The sequence below is a fragment of the Urocampus carinirostris genome, chromosome 16, assembly GCF_059441175.1.
Source record: "Urocampus carinirostris isolate Australia breed hairy pipefish chromosome 16, RoL_Ucar_1.0, whole genome shotgun sequence".
Classification (NCBI taxonomy): Eukaryota; Metazoa; Chordata; class Actinopteri; order Syngnathiformes; family Syngnathidae; genus Urocampus; species Urocampus carinirostris.
Genome location: NC_142364.1, coordinates 27,400,815 through 27,428,763, shown reverse-complemented (window position 1 = coordinate 27,428,763; position 27,949 = coordinate 27,400,815). Strand labels below are relative to the sequence as shown.

At 41.6% G+C, this 27,949-nt stretch overlaps 1 protein-coding gene across 5 annotated transcripts in view; it reads right to left on the bottom strand.

Annotated features, from left to right (window-relative positions):
• The window catches only part of garnl3 (GTPase activating Rap/RanGAP domain like 3), a 103,950-nt gene that overhangs the window by 44,189 nt on the left and 31,812 nt on the right, over nucleotides 1-27,949 (bottom strand). For all 5 annotated transcript variants that reach the window (XM_088356207.1, XM_088356210.1, XM_088356208.1 and 2 more), the window contains exons 3-6: nucleotides 9,806-9,880; nucleotides 8,581-8,680; nucleotides 7,746-7,864; nucleotides 5,042-5,106 (exon numbers count right to left, since the gene is read on the bottom strand). In XM_088356207.1, coding sequence (XP_088212333.1) covers nucleotides 5,042-5,106; nucleotides 7,746-7,864; nucleotides 8,581-8,680; nucleotides 9,806-9,880 — 359 coding nt within the window. The remainder of the gene's footprint in view (nucleotides 1-5,041; nucleotides 5,107-7,745; nucleotides 7,865-8,580; nucleotides 8,681-9,805; nucleotides 9,881-27,949) is intronic.

Genomic DNA, 27,949 nt, shown 5'->3' with positions numbered 1-27,949 from the left:
GCGGCAATCGTGGAGATAATGACAAAAAAGAATAGAAAAAAAGCACAGTTAGGACAAAGCCAGGGGGCAAATATCCTCAAGGTGCACGTACCGAAATGTTAAGTGACACGGCCTTTAGAATTTCTAACTACCACAGTAAGAAGTACCGTATATAATGGACAATAGGGTGCATCTCATAACCCCAAATTGGCCACAAATTTGAAAGTTCGCCTGATATGTAAACTCCGGGTTACGCCTTATATTCCAGAAAATACGGTGGATAAAATTGAAAATGCATCCAGTATTCATAGTAAACTACCATATTTGTGCAACAATTGATCAACTGATCATGTTTTTGAAATGTGGGAAAAAACCAGAGCGCCCTGAGGAAACCCACGCAAGCACAGGAGGAACAAGCAAACTTGGCACAGATTGGCTAGTACTGTCACGGTCGCCATGACGACCAGTATGCCACGCCCCCGAACTCAAGCTGAAGCAGATCAGCTGATTGCTGTTCTGCTATTTAAGGCTGGATTTTGGGTTTGGCGGGGGCTGGCTCATTACTACTCATTCTTCACAATCCCGGTCTGTTATGCCTTGTCCTGTTTTAGTCTGTTATGCCTTGTCCTGTTTTAGTCTGTTATGCCATGTCCCGTTAAGTTCGTGCCGGAGGAACTCTGTATTGTTCTGTTTTGCCCCGGAGTATTGGGCGACTTTTATTTTGATAAATAAAACCTATGGATCGTCAACGCATTTGAGTTCTCCCTTCATGCCTCCTGCCTCCGTTCTGGTCCGGTCACCTCCCACGCCACCACGCCTCGTGACAGAATGAACCCGCCAACAATTGAACTCAGCGAACGATCCCAGCACGATTTGGGGAGACATGGAGAACGCAGCTTGGCAAGCGCCCACTGAGTCCGACTTCGACTCCCTGCCCGTTCGAACCACGGCCCCGCCCGTCGTGGCCCTTGCTGTGCCTCGAATGGGATCCCAGGAAGAATTGACGCCTGCCTGCCCGACTCCCGTGCCGATTGCCTGCTATTCCCTCTCCCCTGCGTGCATGTCCGAATCCGACTCCGCTGCCCGTCGGGCCGACTCTGACTCCCAAGCCTGCCTGTTCGACTCCCAAGCCTGCCTGTTCGACTCCCAAGCCTGTCTGTTCGACTCCCAAGCCTGCCTGTTCGACTCCCATGCCTGCCTTGAGTCTCCCTGTACTGATTTTGTTCAGTCTTTCCTGTCCTGTCTTGTCTGTTCTGAATCTGTTCCCCCTGAGTCTGACTCTTCTGAATCTGAACCCCCTGAGTGCGACTCTTCTGCATCGGCCTGACCTGAGTGCGACTCTTCTTCATCGGCCTGACCTGAGTGCGACTCTTCTGCATCGGCCTGACCTGAGTGCGACTCTTCTGCATCGGCCTGACCTGAGTGCGACTCCTCTGCATCGGCCTGACCTGAGTGCGACTCCTCTGCATCGGCCTGACCTGAGTGCGACTCCTCTGCATTGGCCTGACCTGAGTGCGACTCTTCTGCATCGGCCTGTCCTGAGTGCGACTCTTCTGCATCGGCCTGTCCTGAGTGCGACTCTTCTGCATCGGCCTGTCCTGAGTGCGACTCTTCTGCATCGGCCTGTCCTGAGTGCGACTCTTCTGCATCGGCCTGTCCTGAGTGCGACTCTTCTGCATCGGCCTGTCCTGTTTATCTGTCCTGATTTTGCCTGTCCTGTTTATCTGTCCTGTTCTCGTCGGTTCTGCCTGTCTGTCATCCCCTGTCCAGTTGGCCACCAGACCCCCCCTGCCGAGCGCCGATTCCGATCCGCCCGACGCAGATGGCGCCTGCCTCTCCCCGTTCCTGCGTGTTCGGAGGAGGGAGCAGGGTTGCCCCAATCGCGATCGTCAACATTCCGGGGCGCGAGGTAGTAATTTTTTCTTTTTTGGGACCTCGGGAGCTGTCCCTTAAGAGGGGGGCTCTGTCACGGTCGCCATGACGACCAGTATGCCACGCCCCCGAACTCAAGCTGAAGCAGATCAGCTGATTGCTGTTCTGCTATTTAAGGCTGGATTTTGGGTTTGGCGGGGGCTGGCTCATTACTACTCATTCTTCACAATCCCGGTCTGTTATGCCTTGTCCTGTTTTAGTCTGTTATGCCTTGTCCTGTTTTAGTCTGTTATGCCATGTCCCGTTAAGTTCGTGCCGGAGGAACTCTGTATTGTTCTGTTTTGCCCCGGAGTATTGGGCGACTTTTATTTTGATAAATAAAACCTATGGATCGTCAACGCATTTGAGTTCTCCCTTCATGCCTCCTGCCTCCGTTCTGGTCCGGTCACCTCCCACGCCACCACGCCTCGTGACAGAATGAACCCGCCAACAATTGAACTCAGCGAACGATCCCAGCACGATTTGGGGAGACATGGAGAACGCAGCTTGGCAAGCGCCCACTGAGTCCGACTTCGACTCCCTGCCCGTTCGAACCACGGCCCCGCCCGTCGTGGCCCTTGCTGTGCCTCGAATGGGATCCCAGGAAGAATTGACGCCTGCCTGCCCGACTCCCGTGCCGATTGCCTGCTATTCCCTCTCCCCTGCGTGCATGTCCGAATCCGACTCCGCTGCCCGTCGGGCCGACTCTGACTCCCAAGCCTGCCTGTTCGACTCCCAAGCCTGCCTGTTCGACTCCCAAGCCTGTCTGTTCGACTCCCAAGCCTGCCTGTTCGACTCCCATGCCTGCCTTGAGTCTCCCTGTACTGATTTTGTTCAGTCTTTCCTGTCCTGTCTTGTCTGTTCTGAATCTGTTCCCCCTGAGTCTGACTCTTCTGAATCTGAACCCCCTGAGTGCGACTCTTCTGCATCGGCCTGACCTGAGTGCGACTCTTCTTCATCGGCCTGACCTGAGTGCGACTCTTCTGCATCGGCCTGACCTGAGTGCGACTCTTCTGCATCGGCCTGACCTGAGTGCGACTCCTCTGCATCGGCCTGACCTGAGTGCGACTCCTCTGCATCGGCCTGACCTGAGTGCGACTCCTCTGCATTGGCCTGACCTGAGTGCGACTCTTCTGCATCGGCCTGTCCTGAGTGCGACTCTTCTGCATCGGCCTGTCCTGAGTGCGACTCTTCTGCATCGGCCTGTCCTGAGTGCGACTCTTCTGCATCGGCCTGTCCTGAGTGCGACTCTTCTGCATCGGCCTGTCCTGAGTGCGACTCTTCTGCATCGGCCTGTCCTGTTTATCTGTCCTGATTTTGCCTGTCCTGTTTATCTGTCCTGTTCTCGTCGGTTCTGCCTGTCTGTCATCCCCTGTCCAGTTGGCCACCAGACCCCCCCTGCCGAGCGCCGATTCCGATCCGCCCGACGCAGATGGCGCCTGCCTCTCCCCGTTCCTGCGTGTTCGGAGGAGGGAGCAGGGTTGCCCCAATCGCGATCGTCAACATTCCGGGGCGCGAGGTAGTAATTTTTTCTTTTTTGGGACCTCGGGAGCTGTCCCTTAAGAGGGGGGCTCTGTCACGGTCGCCATGACGACCAGTATGCCACGCCCCCGAACTCAAGCTGAAGCAGATCAGCTGATTGCTGTTCTGCTATTTAAGGCTGGATTTTGGGTTTGGCGGGGGCTGGCTCATTACTACTCATTCTTCACAATCCCGGTCTGTTATGCCTTGTCCTGTTTTAGTCTGTTATGCCTTGTCCTGTTTTAGTCTGTTATGCCATGTCCCGTTAAGTTCGTGCCGGAGGAACTCTGTATTGTTCTGTTTTGCCCCGGAGTATTGGGCGACTTTTATTTTGATAAATAAAACCTATGGATCGTCAACGCATTTGAGTTCTCCCTTCATGCCTCCTGCCTCCGTTCTGGTCCGGTCACCTCCCACGCCACCACGCCTCGTGACAAGTACCTGGATTTGATCCCTTGACCTTAGAACTGTGCCGCGGACGTGCTAACCACTCATCCGCTGTGCCGCCCACAAAACATTGTATGTACGGTAATAAAAATCAAACTCGGGTCGTGGCAGTGAGACCGCCCATTCTTGTACGACTTGTCTACCAGTGATATAGATTACATATGAAAAGGCATCCAGTTTTATCTCATTACCACACTACTTTACTCACTGTGAAAATAACAAACGTTAGAGAAAACAGAAAGTTGTCCTGAAAGCAAAAAAGCAAGGCGAGGGAATCCCTCAGGACAACTTTCTGTTTTCTCCATTCTCTTACATTCGTTTCCGGCACAGCGAGTAAAATAGTGTCATGAGATCAAATCTAATCTTTTCCGATGTCATCTGTATCACTAGTGGGCTAGTGCAGGGGTGTGTAAACTATGGCCCGTCAGGCTTTTTAATAATAGTAAATAACGTACTACTAATAAAACGTGTTTTTGGTGCCAACATCGTCGCTTTGTGTATCTATGACAAAAATACTACTAAAGAAATACTACAAAAATAATACAAAATGACTACAAGACCAGATTACAAAATTTGCTTGAAAACGGGGGCCGATACATTCCAGGAGCAAAATGGGAGATTGACAGTACTTTACTATTTACAACATACTCACGATATTTCAATGTTTTCACCAACAAGTAAAATCCTCAAATTATACATATGAATTACACTGCAGTGAAAGTCATCTGCCTAAAACACTACATTTCTACCGCATCACCACATCAATATTAGTTTTCTTTAATGCTTGGGGACCAATAACAAGCAAATACCTTTTGGTCCGTTACCAGAGCAATCGCCACTGACAAAAAACATAACACATTTCTCACATCTGCGTTGCAATCTGGCACTATTTTTTCACAGTATGGTTGCCCTGCCACTATCATCTAGAAATATAAGGGTCACATTTCACGAGTCACAGCTTTGTGGATTTTTTTCAGCACAGTAGCGCTTAACTTTGTAATCGCCGTCTTGAATAGTCACGATCCGAAAACATGTGACGTAAACAACTTGAAGAAAAGCTGAAAAGGTGTGCGAGGCCATGGCGCAGTTGGTGTTCTGCAGCTGTGCTAAATGTATTAGCTTTTGCATTAGTGTCTACTTACCATGTTACCTTCCATTAGCGGAGACAATTGTTTTTCCTCACCTGAGGATGGACTTGACCGATAAGGTTTTAGTGGGGCTGTAAGGAAGGCTGATCTTCAGGGTACCCTGTGCCAACCACAAACAAAAGGAACGCTTCATGTGAAGACACGTGCCGCTTTTTTCACGTTGCACTCATTGCAAAATGACTCATGAATTGTTGCCATCTTGGCCATAATGCTGAGTCATCCCGCATCATCGTTATTCATGTATGTCCACCTACATGACTGGCAAAGAATCAAGACTCGAGATGAATTTAAAGCATTTGAGTTGAAGCTTTACACTTATCATTTTTTCCCTTAGCACATTTGAGGTTTTGTGCTGCATGTTGGCATTGAGCTAAATAAATAAGAGGGGTTGATGAAGAATATGTATTTTTCTGTTTGAAGATAATGTTTCTTACATTAAAGGGGGAGTGTATTATTTGGCAAATCCTGTAAGAAAAAGTATTACGGGGATCTTATAGAGAAGAACAAAAACAATATGAAAAGCTGGGGGAACGTGATAATGTATTTTTGTCATGTATACTGTTCCCTATAAATTCCATGAATTTATTAATTCATTCATTCATTTGGCCACTAGATATTTTTTCTTACGTTATCACATCTGCGGTTTTGTTTTGTATGTAAGCACTAAGCAAAATAAATCAGAGAGAATTGATAAAAATATATATACTTTTTCTGTTGGAAGACAATGTTTCGAAGGGTGATTGTGTATCATTTCACTACTAGATGTTTTTCGTTATATAAATACTATTACATCATGTTAAAGGTACAGCCTGTAACATTTAGTGCCTCCTAGTGGTACAAAGAAGTTTAATTCAGTAAAAAAACATTGATTTGAATACTAGGCAAAAATACATAAACTATCATACCAATGTCAATTTTTATAAAAACTCATAGATCAAGAAATTTTGTATTTTTTTTACATAGTGGAATCCTTACCTAGAAGTCACCGGCATGTTTGTCTGGCATCTTGCTACGCTGTACTTTCAGGCACTGTTTTTTGTTTGCTTTGGACAATACAGTGCCAGCTAGTGGACATATATTACACACTGAGGCTTTATGGATTGTTTTTATTCAATAATAATCATTTGTACTAATATTCTTCATCATAGTTTAAGAATTGGGAGTAAAGTAGTACCTTTTAAAATTGTAACACTTAGAGGGACAGTGCTGTATTGTGTATAGCAACCTGAAACGAGTGCTAAAAATGGCCAGAAGAAGAATAAAAACTACAGAGACTCAAATTAAACAAAAAGCATGCTTTAACTTTTCATTTTTTTGCTCAGCCCCCTTAAGGTTTTTGGTCTACCCGCAGCAGCAAGATGGCAGCCAGTTATGTTTTCTCCCTCTATGTTAGGCTCTTAATGAACGAGATTTTTTAAAAAGTGTACTTTTATATAATTGCTCCAGAATGTTTGCGAATATTCAACTTTTATTTTTATTTTTTATAATTCAAGTTATTTTTTACCATTAGGATAATGTAGGTAATACACACTGTCTATTTTTTCTTCTCATTATTTTTTTATGTAGTTTAAACACACACAAGCACGCGGAGAACATGCAAACACCCATACAGAAAGTTCGATTTCATGACCTCAGAACTGAGCCGCACACGCGCTAACCACTGTGCTAACCACTACGCTACCCAAAATAGAACATATTGTTTGAAATTATTAATGTATATTTCTTACAATATTTTAGCGTTTAACTTCACATTTTGCATTCTGGATTAAGCATGGAAGGAAAAATGTGACATATACAGGATTATTTCAGAAAATTTAAATATTGTGATAAAGTTATTTATTTTCTGTAATGCTATTAAAATAAACACAAATGTCATACTATCTGGATTCATTACTAATCAACTTTTTCATAATATTCTAATATTTTAAATGGGAAATATAATTTTTTTTCCAAAGAGTCCCGTACAGAATATAGTAAAATAAAACAAATAAATACATATTTTGATTTAAAAGCCGATTCTTTTTTGTAATTTTTTTGTATTTTTCCACTTGATTTTATACATACATACATACATACATACATACATACATACATACATACATACATATATGTGTATATACTGTATATGTATATATATATACACATATATACATATATTGTGTAGCGAAAAGCATCATGGGAAAAATACAACCAAAAACATACAGTATGTATTTAAATAGGAAAAACAATATGTAAATTTGGCATAGTATCTGTCAAAAGAATACATTTTATTTCCCTGTGTTTTTCCCCTCCATTCTTTTAAACTGTTTTATTTGCACTGTGATAGGCGCTGTGCCACCCTCAGAACAAAAACCCAGTCGGGTACGCAAACCTTTCCTGCTATTATTATCTTATTTATCTTATTTACTGTATGTTTATGTTGAATTACTATTTGAATGTGTTTTTAGTGATCAAGAAGATGTGTTTTATAACTAATTTAGGGTTAAATTGGATGATTAAGGGAGGCCTGGAACAGATTAACTGGTTTCCAGTGATTTCATATTGGGAAAAGTCACTCAAGATAAGAGAAGTACTAGGTTCAAGCATAATCCACCAACGAATTATTCTTGTATCACTGTTGTAATATTTAGAAAACAATAAAATAATGACTTAAATGGGAATTTAAAAAAAGATATATATTATTTTCTTTATTTTTCTTTCGAGTTATTACAGCATGTGCCATGGTAAAGCCTTCAATACCGTCTTCCTCCAGAGGATGGCTCTGTACTGCGGTACCCGCTGGTTGTTCTGGTCGGACAGGACCACCGACAGGTAGAAGGGGTTCTTCTCTGCATCTGTGCCCACGTAGTTTTGGTGCACTGAAACCAAAAATAAATACTGTGAACTCCAGACTACAAGCTGCTACTATTGTGCTACAATGTAGTCACTGTGGCTTTAAGTACAATACACTTTGTTCTTTTTTTTTTTTTTCAGGGTGGCACCGAATAAAATGGCATCCTGCGCTTTTCAACAATGGATGTACTATAAATACAAAAGTCAAGTCAAGTCACGTTTATTTGAATAGCTCTTAATCACAAGGAGTATCAAAGGGCTGCACAGACTACAGACTGTTGCAAACTACAGATCATTACACCCCATCCCCTACCTAAAACCTACATCAGGGCAAGGAAAAACTAAAAAACCTCAGCATGAAGAAAATGAAGAACCCTTGAGAAGGGACTGCACATGAGATGACCAGGCTGCAACGGATGTTGCATTAACAAACAATAAAATTACAAATAAAATTTATAAAATTACTGTTTGTTTGTACTTTAAAGGTAGAAACATGCCCACCCTCTTCAATTGTCAGATTCAGTGCTGCGTTGCTGGCGGATTGATAGTTGCATGTCGTTTCATGCGATAAAGTAATTTATAAGTAACATCATGTTGTAACAAAATTGTATGAATAACCTTACAGTACTTCCTTACTGAGAATAGTAATTCCGTTCCTTTGTAACATGTTACACCCAAACCTGAGCATAGTTTGGTGTTGCCGATGCTGCTGTGGACTGTTGTGATATTTTGTGCAACTGACCTTTGCCGAGAAAGTATTTAAAGAACCATCTGGTGTGGTACTCGGGATTCTCCAAGTGGACGTCGGTTCTCCTCCAGGTTCCGGGAGCGTAGTCCAAATTCTGCATATCACACAAATTTGAATAATTCATTGCTTACTGGCGCGGAAATAATATGTTGATATATGTATTTAAAGTTTAATTGATTCAGCTAACTTATTTTAAATTTTATGACCTTCTTGAAAGTTCTGGTGGGTGCATTTGTTAGAGGAGTTGATCCCTTAAATATTGTTTGTACAGAAAAGTACCCCACCCCAAACAACTGCTTTGCAGATTATTTTTTTAACATTATGAATTACATAAAAATAAATACATTTTCACCCAAGAATTGACAAATTTTGTTTATTTTTCCCCTTAAATACAAAGTCATTTGACTAGATTTTTTCTGTGTCCTTCTCTTAGAATATACAGACGCTGCCCTACTTACGAATGAAATTCTGGACGATCGTTTGAAAGTTGAATTTGTACGTAAGTTGCTTCAGCGCTATATTTTGTATGGAATGTATGTTTAAGGTTTCTATGAGTATGTTTAAGACTCGTATGAGTAACCTGTATTGTTTTAAAACTGAAAAAAAAACGTTTAATAAAATAATATGCTCTATAAAGATAAAAAAAAATTAACTTTAACTTACTTTTGAAAAAAAGTTTCCAACCATTTTCTCAACCGCATAAAGCTTTCTTGTTCCACTTTTATTTCAAAAGAAACAGCCTGCCTCCTCTTTACCCTTTACACCAAACATATTGAAAGGATGCACGAGATATTAAACAATAAAAATGTCAAAGTTCTTAGTGCGCTGGAGATACAGTATAAAATGTTTACACACAAACTAAGAAGAGGAAGCGGATTTCTAGATGCTGGGTGACCTCTCACAGCGCCACATGACGGTAGCGGTGGAAAGAAGCACTACAGTACTGTCCTGTACTCGAAAAACGGTGCACACAATACAAAATCTATCTGGATATTTTTCGACATCCCCAATTTTTTTTGTATCTACCGTTTTTCGTAAGTCGAATGGTCGTAAGTAGGGGAGCGTCTGTATATGTATATATATTACTAGAAAAACACTCATTTATAGAGTAAAGATGAATTGTACCATCTACTTGTTTTCCAAGGACTCAACAATGAGCATCTTCTTCTAATAAATGAGATCAAAATACTGAAAAAAACTACCTCCATCTTGTCCTTACCTCATCTGTGGAGCCATTCTCCACCCTGAAGCGTCCTGCCCTCTGAATGGCCCCGTCTGCATCGCTGGATATCAACTGCAAAGAGAACAAATGCCATTGTACACAGGTTTTACAGTCGAAAATTACCCAATTTGTGCAATGATTGAAAAAAACAAAACGTATTTTCATAGATGCTAGTGTCAACATCTACATATACAAGAGGGACGGTGGCTGGGTGCAGAAGTTCAGGGTTTGATTCCAGCTACCTAGCTGTTTGCATGTTCTCTCTGCACCTGCGCCATGCTTCCAGGCATCCATTCATCCACTTCATACACTCATTCACATGTGTTTTACATTTGTATATACAAAATTCACTCATAGATGAATTGTGTCGACCATGATTTTAATTACTGATGCTAGAGAGACAGAGAGTTATGACAAGAAGTCCTAAGTGTGTTGGAAATTTAGAAAGTGAACTCTTGGTTGTGTTTAAAACAATATTTGATTCTTTATGTGCTCTTAATGTGAAGTAAAAGCATATCTTATCATGTGAAATAGAAAGTTTTATTTTATTTTATCATTCACTACACTATACTACATTGGTAAAATGTAAACAAGTTTATGTTGGACTACAAGCGACCATCTGGTCTTGGTTTCCTCTATTTCTTTTTCAAAGTTACATTCTTCTTTTATCTATAATTAGTATATTTTGGCGTCACGGTAGATAAGTGGTTAGCGTGTCTGATGCACAGTTCTGAGGTTATGGGTTGAAATCCAGCTGCCAGGATTCCTGTGCGGAGTTTGCAAGATCTACCCGTGCTTGCATGAGTTTCCTCCGGTTTTCTCCCACATTCCAAAAACATGCATGTCAGTTTAATTGGCAGGTCCAAATTGTCCCTAGGTGTGAATGAGCAAATGAGTTGTGCCCTGCGACTGGCTGACAACCAGTTCAGGGTGTCCCCTGCCCAATGCCTGAAGATAGCTGGGATGGGCTGCAGCACCCCTGTGACCCTACTGAGGATAAGCGGTGCAGAAAATGGATGGATGGATTCTATGGATTATCCTTGTTGTAACCAAGTCATTTTCACGGACAATCAAAGAAGTTGGAGACAGCCAGGGGACGTAATGGTGAGTTATGCCGGCTTCATAGTTTTCGGGTATCTTGTTCCAGACTGATCAGGGTGTTTTGTTCATGTGTATATTTTGAAATGGTCAGCATATCTTTAAAGAGTTTAAGCTTACCAATGATAAGTATCATATGTTGGAGAGACTGCTAACATTTTACAGACACGTATTTGTTTATCAAAAGTCTGGTGGCCCACCCACCGTTAAAGGCTTAGGTACCGTATATTATTAAAACTCTTTCTGTGTACTGTGTTTCTTTGTAAATATCTCATGTTTCAATGTGGGCACTTGCGGCTTATAGTCATGTGCGGCTTATGTGTGTATAAAATGTTTTTCCCTTTAAAAATGTACTGGGCGTGGCTTATAATCAGGTGCGCTCTATAGTCTGATATCACGGTGTGCATGTGTGGGTAATCGAGATGGAACATCTTCGGCCAGTACGACAACGACTGTGCGATTGAAAAGTAATGCGCAATTATGTACGTGTTGGCCCCTTGTATGTGAACGCACACACAGGGGGATTGAGGAGGCTCATAAACACACGAGGAGGAGGAAGTATTGCAGAGCATCATCATGACAATTGCGGAGTCTGTTTGGTCGCTAGGCAACCGGGCGTATCACTTCTGCCTTTTGACCGTCGTCCGCCGATTCCCCCTCTCCTCCTCTACCCCCCCTTCCCCTCCTCTTCGACAAAGATTATTGTCGCAGTAAAGGAGATGTGTGCGAGTGAAAGCGACATGTCACAGCCACGCATGCAACAGATGGCCCGGAAGCAGCTTGTTTTTGAGCAGTTTTTGAAAAACAATAATTGGGAACAGTTAATAAATACATAATTTAAAAACAAACCCCTAAGACTGCTTTAAAATAGCCACAGAATAAAAGCAATAAAAGAAAACGTGTACTCAGACCTGTGAAAGCAGTGAACCCTTTCCTATTTTCAGCTCGTACAATGTTGAAAGGGTGAAAACTAACACTAAACTGAGACACTCCATATCCAATTTGTCTTTTGTGTTCAAACCACTTGAATATTTCCTCCTCTGTGTCTGGGTAATGTCCAAGGGGCTTTATTTATTTCTTCAGGCATGGTTTGTTACAAAAATAACTCCACAAATATAAAGAGCCAGATTTTACGATAAAATCTGTACTCACATTGATTGTCCATTGAATTTGATTTCATAGTTGTAAATTCGGCCAAGATAAGAGCATATAGGGAGAATATTGCCGTGAGGAGAAATGTAATGTTCTCATAACAATGCCATAAATGTGTTTAGATGTACGGACGGTCCCCTACTTACGACCATTCGACTTACGCAAAACGGTAGATACTAACATTTTTTTCAGGATGTCGAAAAATATCCGGAGATTGCTGTAAGTTAGATTTTGTATCGTTTACACCTTTACAAGAAATTACTGTACATCTTCTTTCTGCCGCGTGGCGCCGTGAGAGGTCGCCCATGCATCCACGATGAAGAAGACATTCGGCTTCAACTTCCTGGTTCGTGTCTAATCATAATAACGTGTACTGTACCTCTAACGCGCTAAGAACTTTGACGTTTTTATTGTTTAATATCTCGTGCACCCATTCAATATGGTTGGTGTAAAGTGTAAAGAAGAGGCGAGCGGTTTCTTTTGAAACTAAAGTGGAATAAGAAAGTTTGATGCAGTTGAGAAAATGGTCGGAATGCTTTTTTCCGGCCACTTTTTACGTGGAGGAGGACCTATTGAAGCGCATCTCCCAAAAGTAAGTTAAACCTCACTTTATTTATCTTTATGTAAATATTTATCTTTATTTTAGTACAAAACAATACAGGTTACTTATACAAGCCTTAAAAATACTTATTTAAACCTTAAACATACAAAATATAGCACTGAAGCAACTTATGAACAAATTCAAATTACAAACGATCATCTGGAACCTAACTCGTTCGTAGGTCGGGCAGCGTCTGTACTTTTCTTGGCAATGAGTACTGTAACGTGTTATTAATAAGATTTTGTAACTAAACTGTTGGGACAATATGGTGCATTACTCCTTTACTTATTCAAAGCAGATCATGAAATTGCAATGCCTCTGCTAACTTACGAACGATCGTCTGGAACCTAACTCGTTCATAGGTCGGGCAGCATCTGTACTTCAAAGATGAACATGCTGTTAGGGGTATAGTACGCCTCCTTCTGCCAGGGGGCGCCAAACAGGTTTGAAATTGTGATCAAAGGTTATAGGACAACATGAGTGATACAGTATTCAGGGGACAATAAATATATGATCTGCACTTAATGAGAAGTGAAGTAATGCACCTTGTAGTAACGATAGTAGAGTTACTTAATTTGATTTTAAAATGTGTGAGAGTACTTGTGACCGAGAAAAGGGATTGTAACGCGTTAGTCCCAATACTGTTATAGAGGCGGCCTTGGTGTTTCTTCATTTTCCTCATATTGAGGTAGGTTTTAGATCAGGGGATGGTGTAATAATAGTCTGTGGTTTGCAATTATCTGTGGTCCGTGCAGCCCTTTGAGACTCCTTGTGATTAAGGGCTATACAAATAAACATGACTTGACTTGACTTCACAATGATACGTTTTTAGTACAAACTGGACAAGTTGCTTCGCAAGATTCTTCACAACTTTAATGTTGTCTCACTATCGCCCTCTGCCATGAGCCATGAGGCGTGCCACACTCTGCATCTGCAGACGCTCAGCACAGTAATACGTTACATAATAATTGTACCAATAATATTTATGATATAATGTTAAAATTCAGTGATGTTGAAAATGAATATCCAAAATTTGTGAGGTAAATGAGAAAGTACGTTAACTACAAATAAATATAAGCATTTAATATTATTTAACTTTATATTTGTATTCCAGTCTCACCTGACTGCACATAACTGGATTACTCAATGACAATGAATGCACCATTCTCTTTACCTTGCTGGCCTTACTGCTGGAGTCATTGCGTTGTTGTAGTCAATGCATTGCTATTGGAAATAAGCACCCTTGTGTATCTGCCATTCTATAGCAAAGTGGAAAGTGCATCACGAAGCTATGGTAGCCCCTCCGCCCCCTTCATCGCTCTTGCCTCGTGCAACATTAAGCATCTAATGGCAGGATAATGGAGGGTTAGCTGACTGAGTCGTGCCCGCCTGCTCGAACGCACCGCGGAAGGGAGACGTACGGAAAGCCGGTGCCATCAGACGTCCGAACAAGCAAGATGGAAACAAACTAAAAGTCTTTGAATTATGCAACACCAGCAGGGAGACGCCGCAGCACTTCCAGCCTTCCCTTGGGCTGGAGAGAGGGAATACAAGACTCCCCCGCCAACAAGCGAGCGGAGGAGGGAAACGAAATAGAATACGGCGTCTTCCCCCGTTATGTCAGAAACTTGGGTCACAAATTTGTTTTGTGAAACTAAACAGTTGGCAAAAAGAGATTCCCTTAAAGAATTTATGTTCAATTCTATACAAAACAGCGTTAAAGCAAAAACTCTTTGGTGTATCTGACGATAATTCAGACTTCATACCGTTTATTTATATCTTTCAGGACAACTTTCTGTTTTCTCCATTCATTTCAACATTCATTTCTGGCACTGTGAGTAAAAATAATATAATAATGATATAAAATCGAATGGTATAGTACAAAAGTTTCAAGACAATCTTGCAATTTTAGTCAGTGATAATTATTCGATTAATCAATTATTGTACAAATACATTGAATACACCGTAAAACCTCTTGCAGTATCGCGCACGTATTAATACTCCATACAAAATTTCCCATCATATTTCTAAACTTATCGACCATATAAGTACACTTTCAAATTTCTGGCTAATTTGGGGTTTTAAGGAGTGCCTTATAGTCCATAAAAAACACCAGTATTTTATTTTTCACACTGTTAAAGTTCGCATTGCAGTTACTTGATAAAAAATAAAAAACTTATATTGCCAAAAATTCGGTGCAGTGTTTATCATAATTAGTCAATTATTAAATGACTATGATATTCCCAATCAAAAAGTATTGAATAGATATAAAGCGATACTACCTTTGTTTACCTGTGCCCACCCTTAGTTGCCAGGCGTTAATTCAGGGAATGTATGGCTCGCAGGCGACATAAGGCTCTTTACATATATATTCGGCTTGGAAATAAGATAAAATAGGGGCATTGCCAATCTTCTCAATGTTGTTTCACTTTCAAAAGAAGCGTAGTCAAAAGGCTTTGTTCGGTCCAGAATACATAAGGCTGAGTTTCATCTAAGTTTTACAGTCACAGCTGTACGTCTCTATAAATATAAATGTATACAGAAACTCATTAAAAATGTATGTCCACTGTTCAGACACTTTATTATGGAAACCCACAGAAAAAACTGCAAAATCCAGAAAATGCCAGCCAAGCAGCCAGAGCAATTTCATTGGATGAGCAGTAGGCGTGGGCGGATCTATGCAAACAGAGCACTCCCCCCTCTCTCTTTCTCGCCCAGTGCTAGGTATGGCTCTTTCAATGTCAACGATATGTATCCATAAAACAGAATGGAGGATGAATAATGACCACTCAAAACCCACGGTGAGAACTGTGATATGTACATCCGTATCCTTTTTGTTTGCAGTATATTGTGACATTTTTATTAAAGAACCCTGCTCGCACCTTGTTTTGAAATCAAATGACGGTCAAAATGAGCTTAAATGATCTTAAGTAGACCTCTTAAGCCCAAGCCTGACCCAAAATTCGGACCTAAAATGTCAAGGATTACATTTTGGCTTCTCTTTCGCTAACTTTATAAAAAAATATATATCCACCCGTCATTGTTTTTGTCATTTTCTCTCTGTGTTGCATGGTGGAGGAACTGTGTGATGGATTTAGTCCCTCTCGGCGTCGCTCACAGTGGGTCGCTTGGTGCGGACTGATTCATCATGCAGATCCTCCACCACGCAACACGTAAAATACAGAGAACAAAGAACAATGAGGGGTGGATAATTTTAAGTGGATAAGTTTTCTTCGGGGTTGGCCCATCAAATCAAGTTAATTGGACAAGCTTTAATACCCAACGAGTCCGGGAGGGCTGGATTTTTTTTGTGCCTGATCTTCCTCTGATTTAAAGTAACTGCTGTCAGGTTTTTAATGTAAATCTTTAACACTGCGAGACAGAGACACATTTTAAGTGGTATACTTTTTGATATGGGACACAGGCTCTGGCATTATTATTCTTACTTATCAAATCAGCAAACTCACACAGTGAAATAAAATGTGCTTAAGAAATAGTTTTTGTCTGTAGAGCGGGTTTGGCAGTTGAATATTGTTGTCACACGCCAGAAACGGAGACAGGACCCAGTAACGTTCGTTTACTCAGTTTTATTGATAAAGAGAAAGAGCAGTGCTTGCTTCCACGACCTGATGATCGACGGACACGGGTAGCAGGTGGCTGGAACGCGGAAGTGGCACTTCAGTGTCGAGCGAGGATAATCGTAGGCAGCAGGGATACTGGTCACTAGCTGGGACGGGAGAGCAAAGGCAGTATCAAGTCCAGAAAAAAGGTCGACAACAGGTGGTCGGTGGTCGGGATGGCAGAGCGCGGCAGAAATTGGTCCAGAAACAGGTCGGCAACAGGTATCAGGCAGGAGAAAACAGGGCAGGAAAATGTCGGAAGGTATGAGCTTGCCTAGCTGGGAGCATAGGTTCGCTAACGGTCTGACCCCCTCCTCTTGGAATCCGGGGGTTTAAAATGAGTCTCTGAACCAATCAGCGCTCAGGGCTGTTGGGCAGTCACAGGTGCCCTGAATAAACAATTATGACAATTGTCTTAAAATAGAGACGCTCCCCTACGTACGACCAGTTGACTTACGCAAAATGGTAGACATGAAGATTTTTGTCGGGATGTCGAAAAATATCCGGACATTGCTGTGAGTTAGATTTTGTATTGTGTGCACCTTTTTACTAGTACAGGACGGTACCGTGGTGCTTCTTTCCGCCGCTACCGGCGTGTGATGGCGCTGTGAGGTCACCCAGCATCCACCCGGAAGAAGAAACCCGCTAAAGAGTCTAAAGAGGAGGCGAGCCGTTCCTTTTGAAATGAAAGTGGAATAAGAAAGTTTGATGCGGTTGACAAAATGGTCGGATCACTTTTTTTTGGCCATTTTCTACCGCAGGAACTCTTGAAGCTCATCTTCCAAAAGTAAGTTAAACTTAACTTTATTTATCTTTATAGAGCATATCATCTTATGAAATGTTTATTTTTAGTACCAAACAATACGGGTTACTTTTATAAACCTTAAACATACAAAATATAGCACTGAAGCAACTTACAAACAAATTCAACTTACGACCGATTGTCCGGAACCTCGTACATAAGTAGGGCAGCGTCTGTACATGGTTTAGCTCTCCTGAAATGAATTTAAATATTTTGCTTTCATGGCTCTTTGAGTCAAAAAGGTCCCCGACCTCTGCGTTAACTGATCTTATGATGAGCATTGCTGATGCATACTCACGGACTCACTCGAAAAACGAGGGGGGGAGTAGGGTCTGATAACGAAGAAATGACAGGACACTGCAGGGTGTGTCCTTGCCGGCGGCCCTCGGGAGATTTGACGGGTTGGGGAGGATAAAAATGGGGTTATATGTGTGACGGCACGGCGCCGGGCATTGTCTGCTTTGCCAGATGATTTACGTACCGCCATCGTCAGAGGAAAAAGCAATTTAACTCATCCCCAGCCTTCATTTCCGAATTTGTTTGAAGGGGAGGCCGAATGTAACGTTTTTATTGTTCGTTCGAAATCATGGATCGATATCGGCCCCAAAACATTTATTTGGGTGTCAACGTAAAAGCAATAACATCCCGTAACACTGTTATAAGCTATTAAAGATGGCACGGACCACATTGTACCAGACTTGACTTGATTTTCATTTTATATTTACTTTTTGTTCTTAATATAGTTTTAACTAGCCCTGAGGTTTACATTTATGGAGAACTGATGCTGCCATATCTAGCAGTAAATGTATAAATAAATAATTACCGAGGAATATAAGTAATGTGAATAAATGAACACATTTATATAACACATAATAGCTACATTTGACATAAATGCAACTAATTCATTAATTTATGTATTTTGTCAATATTTTTTGCCATTTAGTATTTATTTTGTTTTTATTTGGTCGTGTATTGTGTAATTTATTTATTTTGGTATGTGTTTTGTCATGTATTTTATTCGCGTATTCTTTTTTTTGTATTTTGCCATTCATTTATTTCAATATGTATTTTTAAGTCAAGTCAAGTCATGTTTATTTGTATAGCCCTTGATCACAAAGAGTCTCAAAGGGCTGCATAGACCACAGATTATTGCAAACCACGGACTATTATGACACCATCCCCTGATATTGTCAACATAAAATATAGGTTATTCATATGCTATAGAAAAGAAGTGTGTTTTAAGCTTAGATATAACCTTTCCACTGAGGTTGCAGATTGAATCTCAGGGGAAAGGGCACTTTAATGTATTTTGTTGGGCATATTGTATTTTCTCTTGTATTCTGCTGTGTATTTTGCTTTTTATTTATTTCAGTATTTATTTTGTCATGTATTTTGTTGTGTATTTTATGTGTATTTTGCCATTTATTCATTTTGGTATTTAGTTCTCCTGTCATAATGACTGATTAATTTCACCTGTGCCCCCTCGTTTGGCGCCAGCCGCTGCGGGCTTCCTGATTGGTTCCCCGTCCTTTTTAAGCCCAGTCCTTTCACTCGTCTGTTGTCAGTCTGTCAGTGAACCTCTGTTTCTACAAGGCAAGCACTTTGACTCTGACTCCCGTCGGTCCCGCTTCTTGCACCCGTTTTTCCACCCGTCCATTCCTGATCTCCCCGTTTGTCTCCGGCTACGACCTGTTTTTTGACCCCGATCCATGTTTGCTCTCCCGTCCCGGCTTACGACTAATTTTTGATACCGACCACGTTTTAGCTCTCCTGTCCCGGCTATGGACCTGTTTTTTCCGTCTGCGACACCACCATCTCCCACTCCGGAAGATTCACTTCCACATTCGGAACACAATCCGATTCTGTGAGCGGCTTCCTTCCCGCGTCCAGCGAGCACCGGATCGTGGGCGCTGCCCTTCCTCTTTCTCTCAATAAACTTGTGGTTAACGTTACGCATCTGGGTCCTGATTCCGTTCTGGTCGTGACATCGCCATGTATTATGCTGTGTATTTTGTGGCGTAGTTTGCCATTTATTTATTTGGGTTATTTCTTTGTCATAGTTTCTCAAATATTTTGTTGTCTATTTTGTAATGCAGTGTGGTGAGTAATTTCTAGTGTATTTTGCAATTTATTCATTTCAGTATTTATTTTGTCATGTATTTTTTAATATATTTTCTAGTGTATTTTGTGTATTCTGTAATGTACTTATCATGTATTCTGTATTTTTCCATTTATTTATTTATTTCAGTATTTATTTTGTCATGTATCTTGTGGTGTGTTTCTGGTGAGTATTTTGTGATGTATTCTTTAATGTATTTTGCCAGATACTTATTTCAGTAATTATTTGGTCATGTTTTTTGTCGTGTATTATGTTGTGTATCTTGCCGAGTAGTTTGCAATTTATTCATTTGGTATTTATTCTGTCAAGTATTATGATGTGTATTTTGTAGTGTATTTCGTCCTTTAATTATTTGGGTTTTATATTGTCATGTAGTTTCTCAAGTATTTTGGGGGGTATTTTTTCATGTTTTTTGTAGTGTATTTTGCGATTTTTTTAATTTCAGTATTGAATTTGTTATGTAATATGTTGTGTATTTTGTAGCGAAGTTTGACCTTTATTTATTCGGGTTTTTATTTTGTCATGAACTGTAGTTTGTTGTGTACTTTGTCAATAATTTTGTTTTTTATTTTGTCATTTATTAATTACAGTAATTATTTAACTATTTTTTGTGTGTATTTTGTCGTTTGCATTTTGCAATTCATTGATTTCGGTTTTGATTTTGACATTTAATTTGTTGTGTATTTTGTACTGTAGGTCGGTATGTATTTTGCCCTGTATTCTGCCATTTATGTATTTTTTAAAGATGATGTATTTTGTCATTTATTTGTTTCGGTATTTATTTAGTCATGCATTTTGCCGTTCATTTATGTTGCTATTAATTTTGTCATGTATCGTGTTGTGTGTTTTTGTGTATTTTTTTTTTTATTTTGTCACAAAAAAATATTATTCAAATGTAGTAGTCAAACATGTGGGGCTTTTCACCAATTGGTTGATGGACAAGTGCACCTATCAACTACAAAAACAGCCGATTGGTTCTTCCCTTAACAACCAATAGGTGAAAAACTCGGGTGACGCCGACGCCTCCTCATTCATTCCACAACATTCCGTTGTGACAAAATACACGACACAATACACGATAAAATACACAACTAAAAATATGGCAAAATACACAACAATAGAAATGACAAAAAGCATAAATATAAAAATAAATGGCATTTGAGTCACTTACTTTGGTGTGACGTTCTTTGTTTATGTGTTCATTTATTTATATAGCATATATATGTTGGCATTTATTGATACATTTATTTGTGTACGGCATCATATGGCAAGTTCGGTCCCCCATAGGCCGGAGACGATTTTTCCCCTGCGGAACGAATTTCTTGTTTTTGTTTGCGGCAACGGTGCAAAGCGAGACGTGAACACACGGAAATAGAGCGCCTGCTGCGGCCGAACCCAGCAGGAGTTCTCGGGTGTCAGACGCAAAAACACAAATAAAAACACACACATGTAAGCGCACGCGTCAACTGCGGAATAATCCAAAGTGACAATTCAGACAAAGAGCCTCAGAGGCAAAGACGGTGATGGAGACTGTTGGTAAGCGGCAGACCACGATTTCTGGACCCATAACTTGTTTCTTCGTCTTGCAGCGCAATACTTATAACACAAGTACACACTCGTGTGCAGTGTTTGACACGTTACTGAGAAACAGTTACTAGTTACAGTAAGTAGTTACTTCATTTGAAAAGTATCTGAGTTACCCCCAGATCACTGACACAAGAAAGTAGCGTGTGACTCCAAAATTGACTTTCTAGTTGTATACTAGCATAGATGCAGACCACCTTAAAACTGCTTTAAATTAGCCACATAGTAAAAGAAATAGAAGACAACATGTACACAAAGCTTTGGAAGCAGTAAAACTCTCATATTTCTTAGCTTGTGCAATCTTGAGAGTTTAATGGGACACCTTATATCCATTTTGTCTCTTGGCTTTAAACCATTTGACGATGTCTTTCTCTATTTCCGGGGAATTGTTAAAGATGCATACCTGTCAACCTGTATGTTTTTGCCATACAAAGTACGTTTATTATGCATTTTAAGACATGTATGACGTACAAGAAAATCTGTACGGAAAAATGCAAATTTGTCAATTATGGGTACCATCCGGTACACACAAACTATCACAAAATGGCAAATCAATCAATTCAAAGGAGTTCGCCGCGGTAGCCTCTTTCTCGGTAACGTTTTTTTTTCATTGCAAACGAAGCGAGTGGTTTGATGCTACTGTGCGCATGCGTATGCCGCCTGGGGATTTCCCATCATGCATCATTCAAAAAACAATGGTGTAAGATTATTTTGTATTTTGTAAGGGAAAATATGACAGTTTGTGAGGGCATGGAGCCATGGAGGTTGACAGGTATGAAGACGTATGTTATTTCTCGAGACATGGTGTATTGCAAAAATACTTTCACAATTTGAAAAAACAAAATACAGCATACTGTGTTCTTTTTGACCCATTCAGTTCCTTTAGATTTGTTGTTTTTGTACAATATACTGGTTTGAAAATGATGAGAATACCAAACATGGTTTCTGTGGGACAAAACTGGAGGGTAAATGCAGTTTTAAAAAATGTTCACATGATGGGGGCAAAGTATCATGTAAAGTCAAGTGGATCGGGTCCCTATTCTTAGAGGTTATCTGTGTCACGAGGCGTGGTGGGGGGAAGGAGTGACCGGACCAGACCGGAGGCAGGAGGCAGGAAGGGAGAACTCATATGCGTTGACGATCATAAGTTTTATTTAACAAAATAAAAGTCGCCCAATACTCCGGGACCAAAACAGAACAATACAGAGTTCCTCCGGCACGAACTCAACAGGACAAGGCATAACAGACGGAAAATGTTTAAACCTAAAACAGGACAAGGCATAACAGACCTGGGATTGTGTAATGAGCCAGTGCCCGCCAAACCCAAACTCCAGCCTTAAATAGCAGACACAATTAGTTGAACTGCTTCAGCTGTTGCCCAGAGGGCGGGGCAGACTGGTCACCAAGGCGACCATGACAGAGCCCCCCCTTTAAGGGACAGCTCCCGAGGTCCCAAAAAGAAATAATTACTACCTCGCGCCCCGGAATGGTTCGACGCTCACGATTGGGGCAACCCCGCTCCCTCCTCAGAACACGCAGGAACGGGGAGAGGCAGGCGCCATCTGCGTCAGGCGGATCGGAATCGGCGCTCGGCAGGGGGGGGGTCCGGCAGGCAAACTGGACAGGGGATAACAGACAGGCAGAACCGACGAGAACAGGACAGGCAAAATCAGAAGAGTCGCACTCAGGACAGGCCGATTCAGAAGAGTCGCACTCAGGACAGACAGATTCAGAAGAGTCGCACTCAGGACAGACAGATTCAGAAGAGTCGCACTCAGGACAGACAGATTCAGAAGAGTCGCACTCAGGACAGACAGATTCAGAAGAGTCGCACTCAGGACAGACAGATTCAGAACCGGCAAAACATGAGAGACAAAATCAGAACCGGCAAAACATGAGAGAGTCAAAATCAGAACCGGCAAAACATGAGAGAGTCAAAATCAGAACCGGCAAAACATGAGAGAGTCAAAATCAGAACCGGCAAAACATGAGAGAGTCAAAATTGGCAAAAACAGGCGAGAGTCAAAATCAGAACCGGCAAAACAGGAGCAGCGGAGTCGGACTGGCAGGCAGCGGAGTCGGACTGGCAGGCAGCGGAGTCGGACTGGCAGGCAGTGGAGTCGGACTGGCAGGCAGCGGAGTCGGACTGGCAGGCAGCGGAGTCGGACTGGCAGGCAGGGGAGATTGAATAGCAGGCAATCGGCACGGGAGTCGGGCAGGCAGGCATGAGAGTCGAACAGGCAGGCGTCAATTCCTCCCGGGACCCCATTCGAGGCACAGCAATGGCCACGACGGGCGGGGCCGTGGTTCGAACGGGCAGGGAGTCGAAGTCGGACTCAGTGGGCGCTTGCCAAGCTGCGTTCTCCAGGTCTCCCCAAATTGCGCTGGGATCGTTCGCTGAGTTCTTGTCGTGGCTGGCTCATTCTGTCACGAGGCGTGTTGGGGTCGAAGGAGGGACCGGACCAGAACGGATGCAGGAGGCAGGAGGGGAGAACTCAAATGCGTTGACGATCCATAGGTTTTATTTAACAAAATAAAAGTCGCCCAATACTCCGGGACCAAAACAGAACAATACAGAGTTCCTCCGTCACGAACTCAACAGGACAAGGGATAACAGACGGAAAATGTTTAAATCTAAAACAGGACAAGGCATAACAGACCTGGGATTGTGTAGATTTGTATAATGAGCCAGCCACCCGCAAAGCACAGAATCCAGCCTTAAATAGCAGACACAATTAGTTGAACTGCTTCAGCTGTTGCCCAGAGGGCGGGGCAGACTGGTCACCAAGGCGACCATGAAAATCTGTTTAAAAAAAAACGTTTATAAAGTTGGTTGGTTGGGGGTGTAACCCTTAACCACTGGAGTCGTAGGGGCAACATTTCCTGCAGTGTGTCTTGGGCAAGTACAGCCAGGTGGCGCCCATCCCTACTGTACTTTCATTTCTTATACAAATATTTGAGCCTGTAAATTGGCTTTGTTCTTAAGTAGTGAATAAATAAATAAAGGTTTGCGGACTTTTGCGTTTTTGAGGGGAGTTTTGTCCCACATTAACCGCATTAACCAAGGTTATACTGTATATACAGTAGGGATGATTTCTCTATTAGGAAAACTCCAGCGACCTAGTACTCTGTGTTTGAGACGGTGTTGTACTTTGCAGGTACGTATAAACCCGACCTTCAGAAGAAGTTGCTGGCAGACCATTGTTTTATATGAGGCAATCTATGTTACGCAGGATCCTTCAGCAGTCAGAGGACTTTGAAATTTAGCGGCGTAACATTGTAATGTGCCATGTAGGGACGACAGTAGTTACAAAATGTTATTAATAACGCTTTACAGTACTTGTTACTGAGAAAAGTACGTTTTTTGTAATGCATTACCATACCTGTCAACCTCCACGGCTCCATGCCCGTACAAACTGTCGTATTTTCCAGGAAAAAATACAAAATAATCTTACACTGTATCTTTTCTTTCTGAATGATGCATAATGGGAAATCCCCAGGCGGCAGACGCATGCGATTGACAAATTTGCCTTTTTTCGTACAGATTTCCTTGTACGTTGCACTCGTCTTAAAATGCATAAAAAACGTACTTTGTGCGGCGAAACCGCACAGGTTGACAGGTATGCATTACCCCAACACTGCTCATGTGTGAACAGGTCATTTATAATGCAGAAGCCTGGAAATTTACATTGAGTTGAACAACAAACCATCCATTATCTGTACCGCTTATCCTCAGTGGGGTCACGGGGGTGCTGGAGCCCATCCCAGCTAACTCCGGGCAGTGGGATGGGGACACCCTTAACTGGTTGGCAGCCAGTCGCAGGGCACACATAAACAGACAACTCACTCGCTCCTTCACACTTATGGACAATTTGAACCGGCCAGTTAACCTGACATGCATGTTTTTGGGATGTAGAAGGAAACCGGAGGGACCAGGGGAAACCCCCATGCAAGCACGGGGGGAACATGCAAACTTGGCCCAGGATGGCTGGTAGCTGGTTTTGATTCCATGACCTCAGAACTGTGCTGCAGACCCGCTACCCACTCAAACACCGCCTTGAGTTGAACAGGTATTGAAAACCTGAGGGAAACGAATTGACCCTTTGGGCTTAAAGACATCTTACTTGAAATGCGAATGTCAGTCATAGGCAGTGCTAGCACAAAGTTGACTTAAAAGGACACTGTGTTTTATTTGCCTACTAGGTGTCACTGTATTGTTCTCATTCGGTGTGATTGTAGTGGATTCAGTAAAACAATAATAATTTAAAAATAAAAAAAAGAAGTTCATTTTTCTTTCTTGGCGACAACCCAGGGCCCGGCACCCGGTCCACGGACCAGTGGTTGGGAATCACTGATCTAGAGGACAGTATATAATTTTGTTTGTTTAGGACAGGGGTGAGTCGCGGGCCACATTGCGTTTAAAAAACGTCAAAAGGGCAGGGTAAAAAAGTATCAATTAATTTTTGTATCTACTAATATCGTGGCAAATCCAATAGCTTGGCAATACCTCAGGTAAAAGGATGATGTAGGATTATCTACTCATAGCATTGTCCCCAATCCAAAAAGATCTCTTTATTTTTGAACATTTAAAACAAAAATGCATTTTTTTTTACGAATTCCATTCAGGCAAAATAAATTTTTAAAAGCCCAAAATTGGACATAAATCTTTTTAAAGATGGTATTGATTTATGGATAACATTAATAATAATGTGAATATTCATTAGAACAGCTTACACTTTTTTTGTCTGTAACTATTTCATAAATTTTGTTTCGAACTGTTCAGAATTAAAGCAAATTAATTTCCCTTTTGAAAGAGCTAGGTTCAATAAAATGCATTGAATATGTAAGACAGCTAGCACAGTTTTTTAAATTTATTAATCAGAAAAATCTCTCGTAGAATGAAATGAATAAATTACAAAAAAGCAAACTATTTGAATGTTGGGGAGTGGCACCAAATTAGTATAGTTCCATTAAAAGTATTTATTTTTCCCATTTAATACATATTATCATCATATTTTAAACATTTTCATTTGGCAGGCTGCATGTGGCCCCCCAGGTACTGATTTATAGTACCTGGGGGGATTTATAAGTTTGAGAGTGTGTTATACATGATTTAACATGGTATATGTCCAATAACCTATTAGTTGACCACAATCACAAAAGATTGGATGCATCGGGAAACCCAGGTCACAATGGTGAGAGTGCTAAATCTTGACCACTAGATTAATAATGATATAGGTAACATCTGAAAAGACATTGGATTGTATCTCATTATCACGCTAATTTTATTCACAGTACCAGAGACAAAAGTTACCAAAAGAAAACTGAAGATTGTTTTAAAAAATATAAAAATAAGGGACCACGAGTAGAAACAACTCTTTGTATCTGATCATTTTTGAAGGACTAAATGTATACATCGTATTTTTATATTGCTGTTGTATGTTCATATTTCATTATATGCTTAAAACAAACAACGTTTCAGTCAAATGTCTTCAGGGTGACTTTAACACAGCAATGAGTCACACTTACGCATACACACAAATGCACGCAGTCATACATGCGGTGAGGCATGAGTCTGTCGGAGCTGATTGGCAGCCCATGTTTTCCTCTTCACCCTAATCTACACACGAGCAAGCCTCCTTCAAGGAAGTGTGATTGCCGCTCTAACGCTTCTACAGTACAGCAACCCCAGGATGCACACTTGACCCCGCCCTGTATGGCAGGGGTTGGGAACGTATGGCCCGAGAGCTAAATACGGCTCTTTCGTGAGTTCATCTTGCTCGAATATCAAATAATTACCTTGCTAATTTTCTCTGAATTGTTCCAATTTTAGTATATGTGAATCCAATGTGATTCAATAGATAAGTGCTTTGGTCCAAAATAAATCCCAACTACAGGCAATAGCAACGGGTACCCGGATTCTGCAGGTCTGCATCAAACCTTAAGTACCGGTATCATTTTCCGTTCACTTTGCCGGCTGTGATTTTTGGACTGTGTACTTCAATGAAGGACATTTAGTTTCAACCGCGCGACTTGAAGTCGGGTCTGGATAAATTTTATGTTTGTGTTACAATTTTTTAACGTGGGTGCATGCGGCTTATATACAGGTGTGGCTTGTGTATGTGCGAAGTTGGTTTTCCTCTGAAAATCTGGTGGGTGCGGCTCATAATCAGGTGCGCTCTATAGTCCGGAATTTACGGTACGGAGTGCCCTCATTGCTCTCACCTGTGCCCGTTCGTTTGGCGCCAGCTGCTGCTCGTTGCCTGATTGATTCACCTCCTATTTAAACTCAGGACTCTAGTCACTCCTTGTCAGTCCGTCAGCGAACCTCTGCATACGCAAGGCAAGCACTTTGACTCTGGCTACCATCGGTCCGGTCTTCATCTGTATCCTACTCGTCTGTTCCTGATTTCCCGTTTGTCTCCGGCTTTTGACCCGTTTTTGCCCACCGACCATGGTCTGATCTCCCGTTCCGGTTATCGACCCGTTTTGCCCATTTGACCAGGCTCCGATCTCCCGCCCCGGCAAATCCACTTCCATATTCCAATCACGCTCCGATCCCGTGAGCTGCTTGCTCCTCTTGTCCAGCGAGCACCGGATCGCTGGCGTTTGTTTCCTCGATATCCCAATAAACTTTTGTGTGAAACGTTACGCGTTTGGGTCTACCATTTGTTCTGGTTCTGACAAAAGAGCCATGAAAGCAAATTATTTTGATTTTTTTTTTTTTATGGGAGCCACACTATGTTTTAAGACAAAATTCAACAAAAGTGCCAAACCCGCTCTCCAGACAAAAGCCCATTTATTTCACTGTGTGACGTTGGATGATTTAAGCAAATGTATGGAATAATAAGAATACCATAGCCAGTGTCCCATTTTGATAAATATACAACTTAAAATTTGTCTGCCACTTGCAGTTATTTCAGATCATTTTTGTCATTTTTGTTTGCAAATAACGGTTTCAGAACAAGGTGCGTGCAGAGTTTGTTTAGTAAAAATGTCACAAAATACTGCAAATGAGAAGGATACAGATATATTTACCTTCAGTGACATGGTCGCAGTTCTAACTTTAGGAATTGAGTGGTCATAATTCGTCTTCTATTCCATTTTTTCAAGTGAAAATATTCGACATTTTGAAATCTACAAACACTAGTCTTAAAAAGTTCTC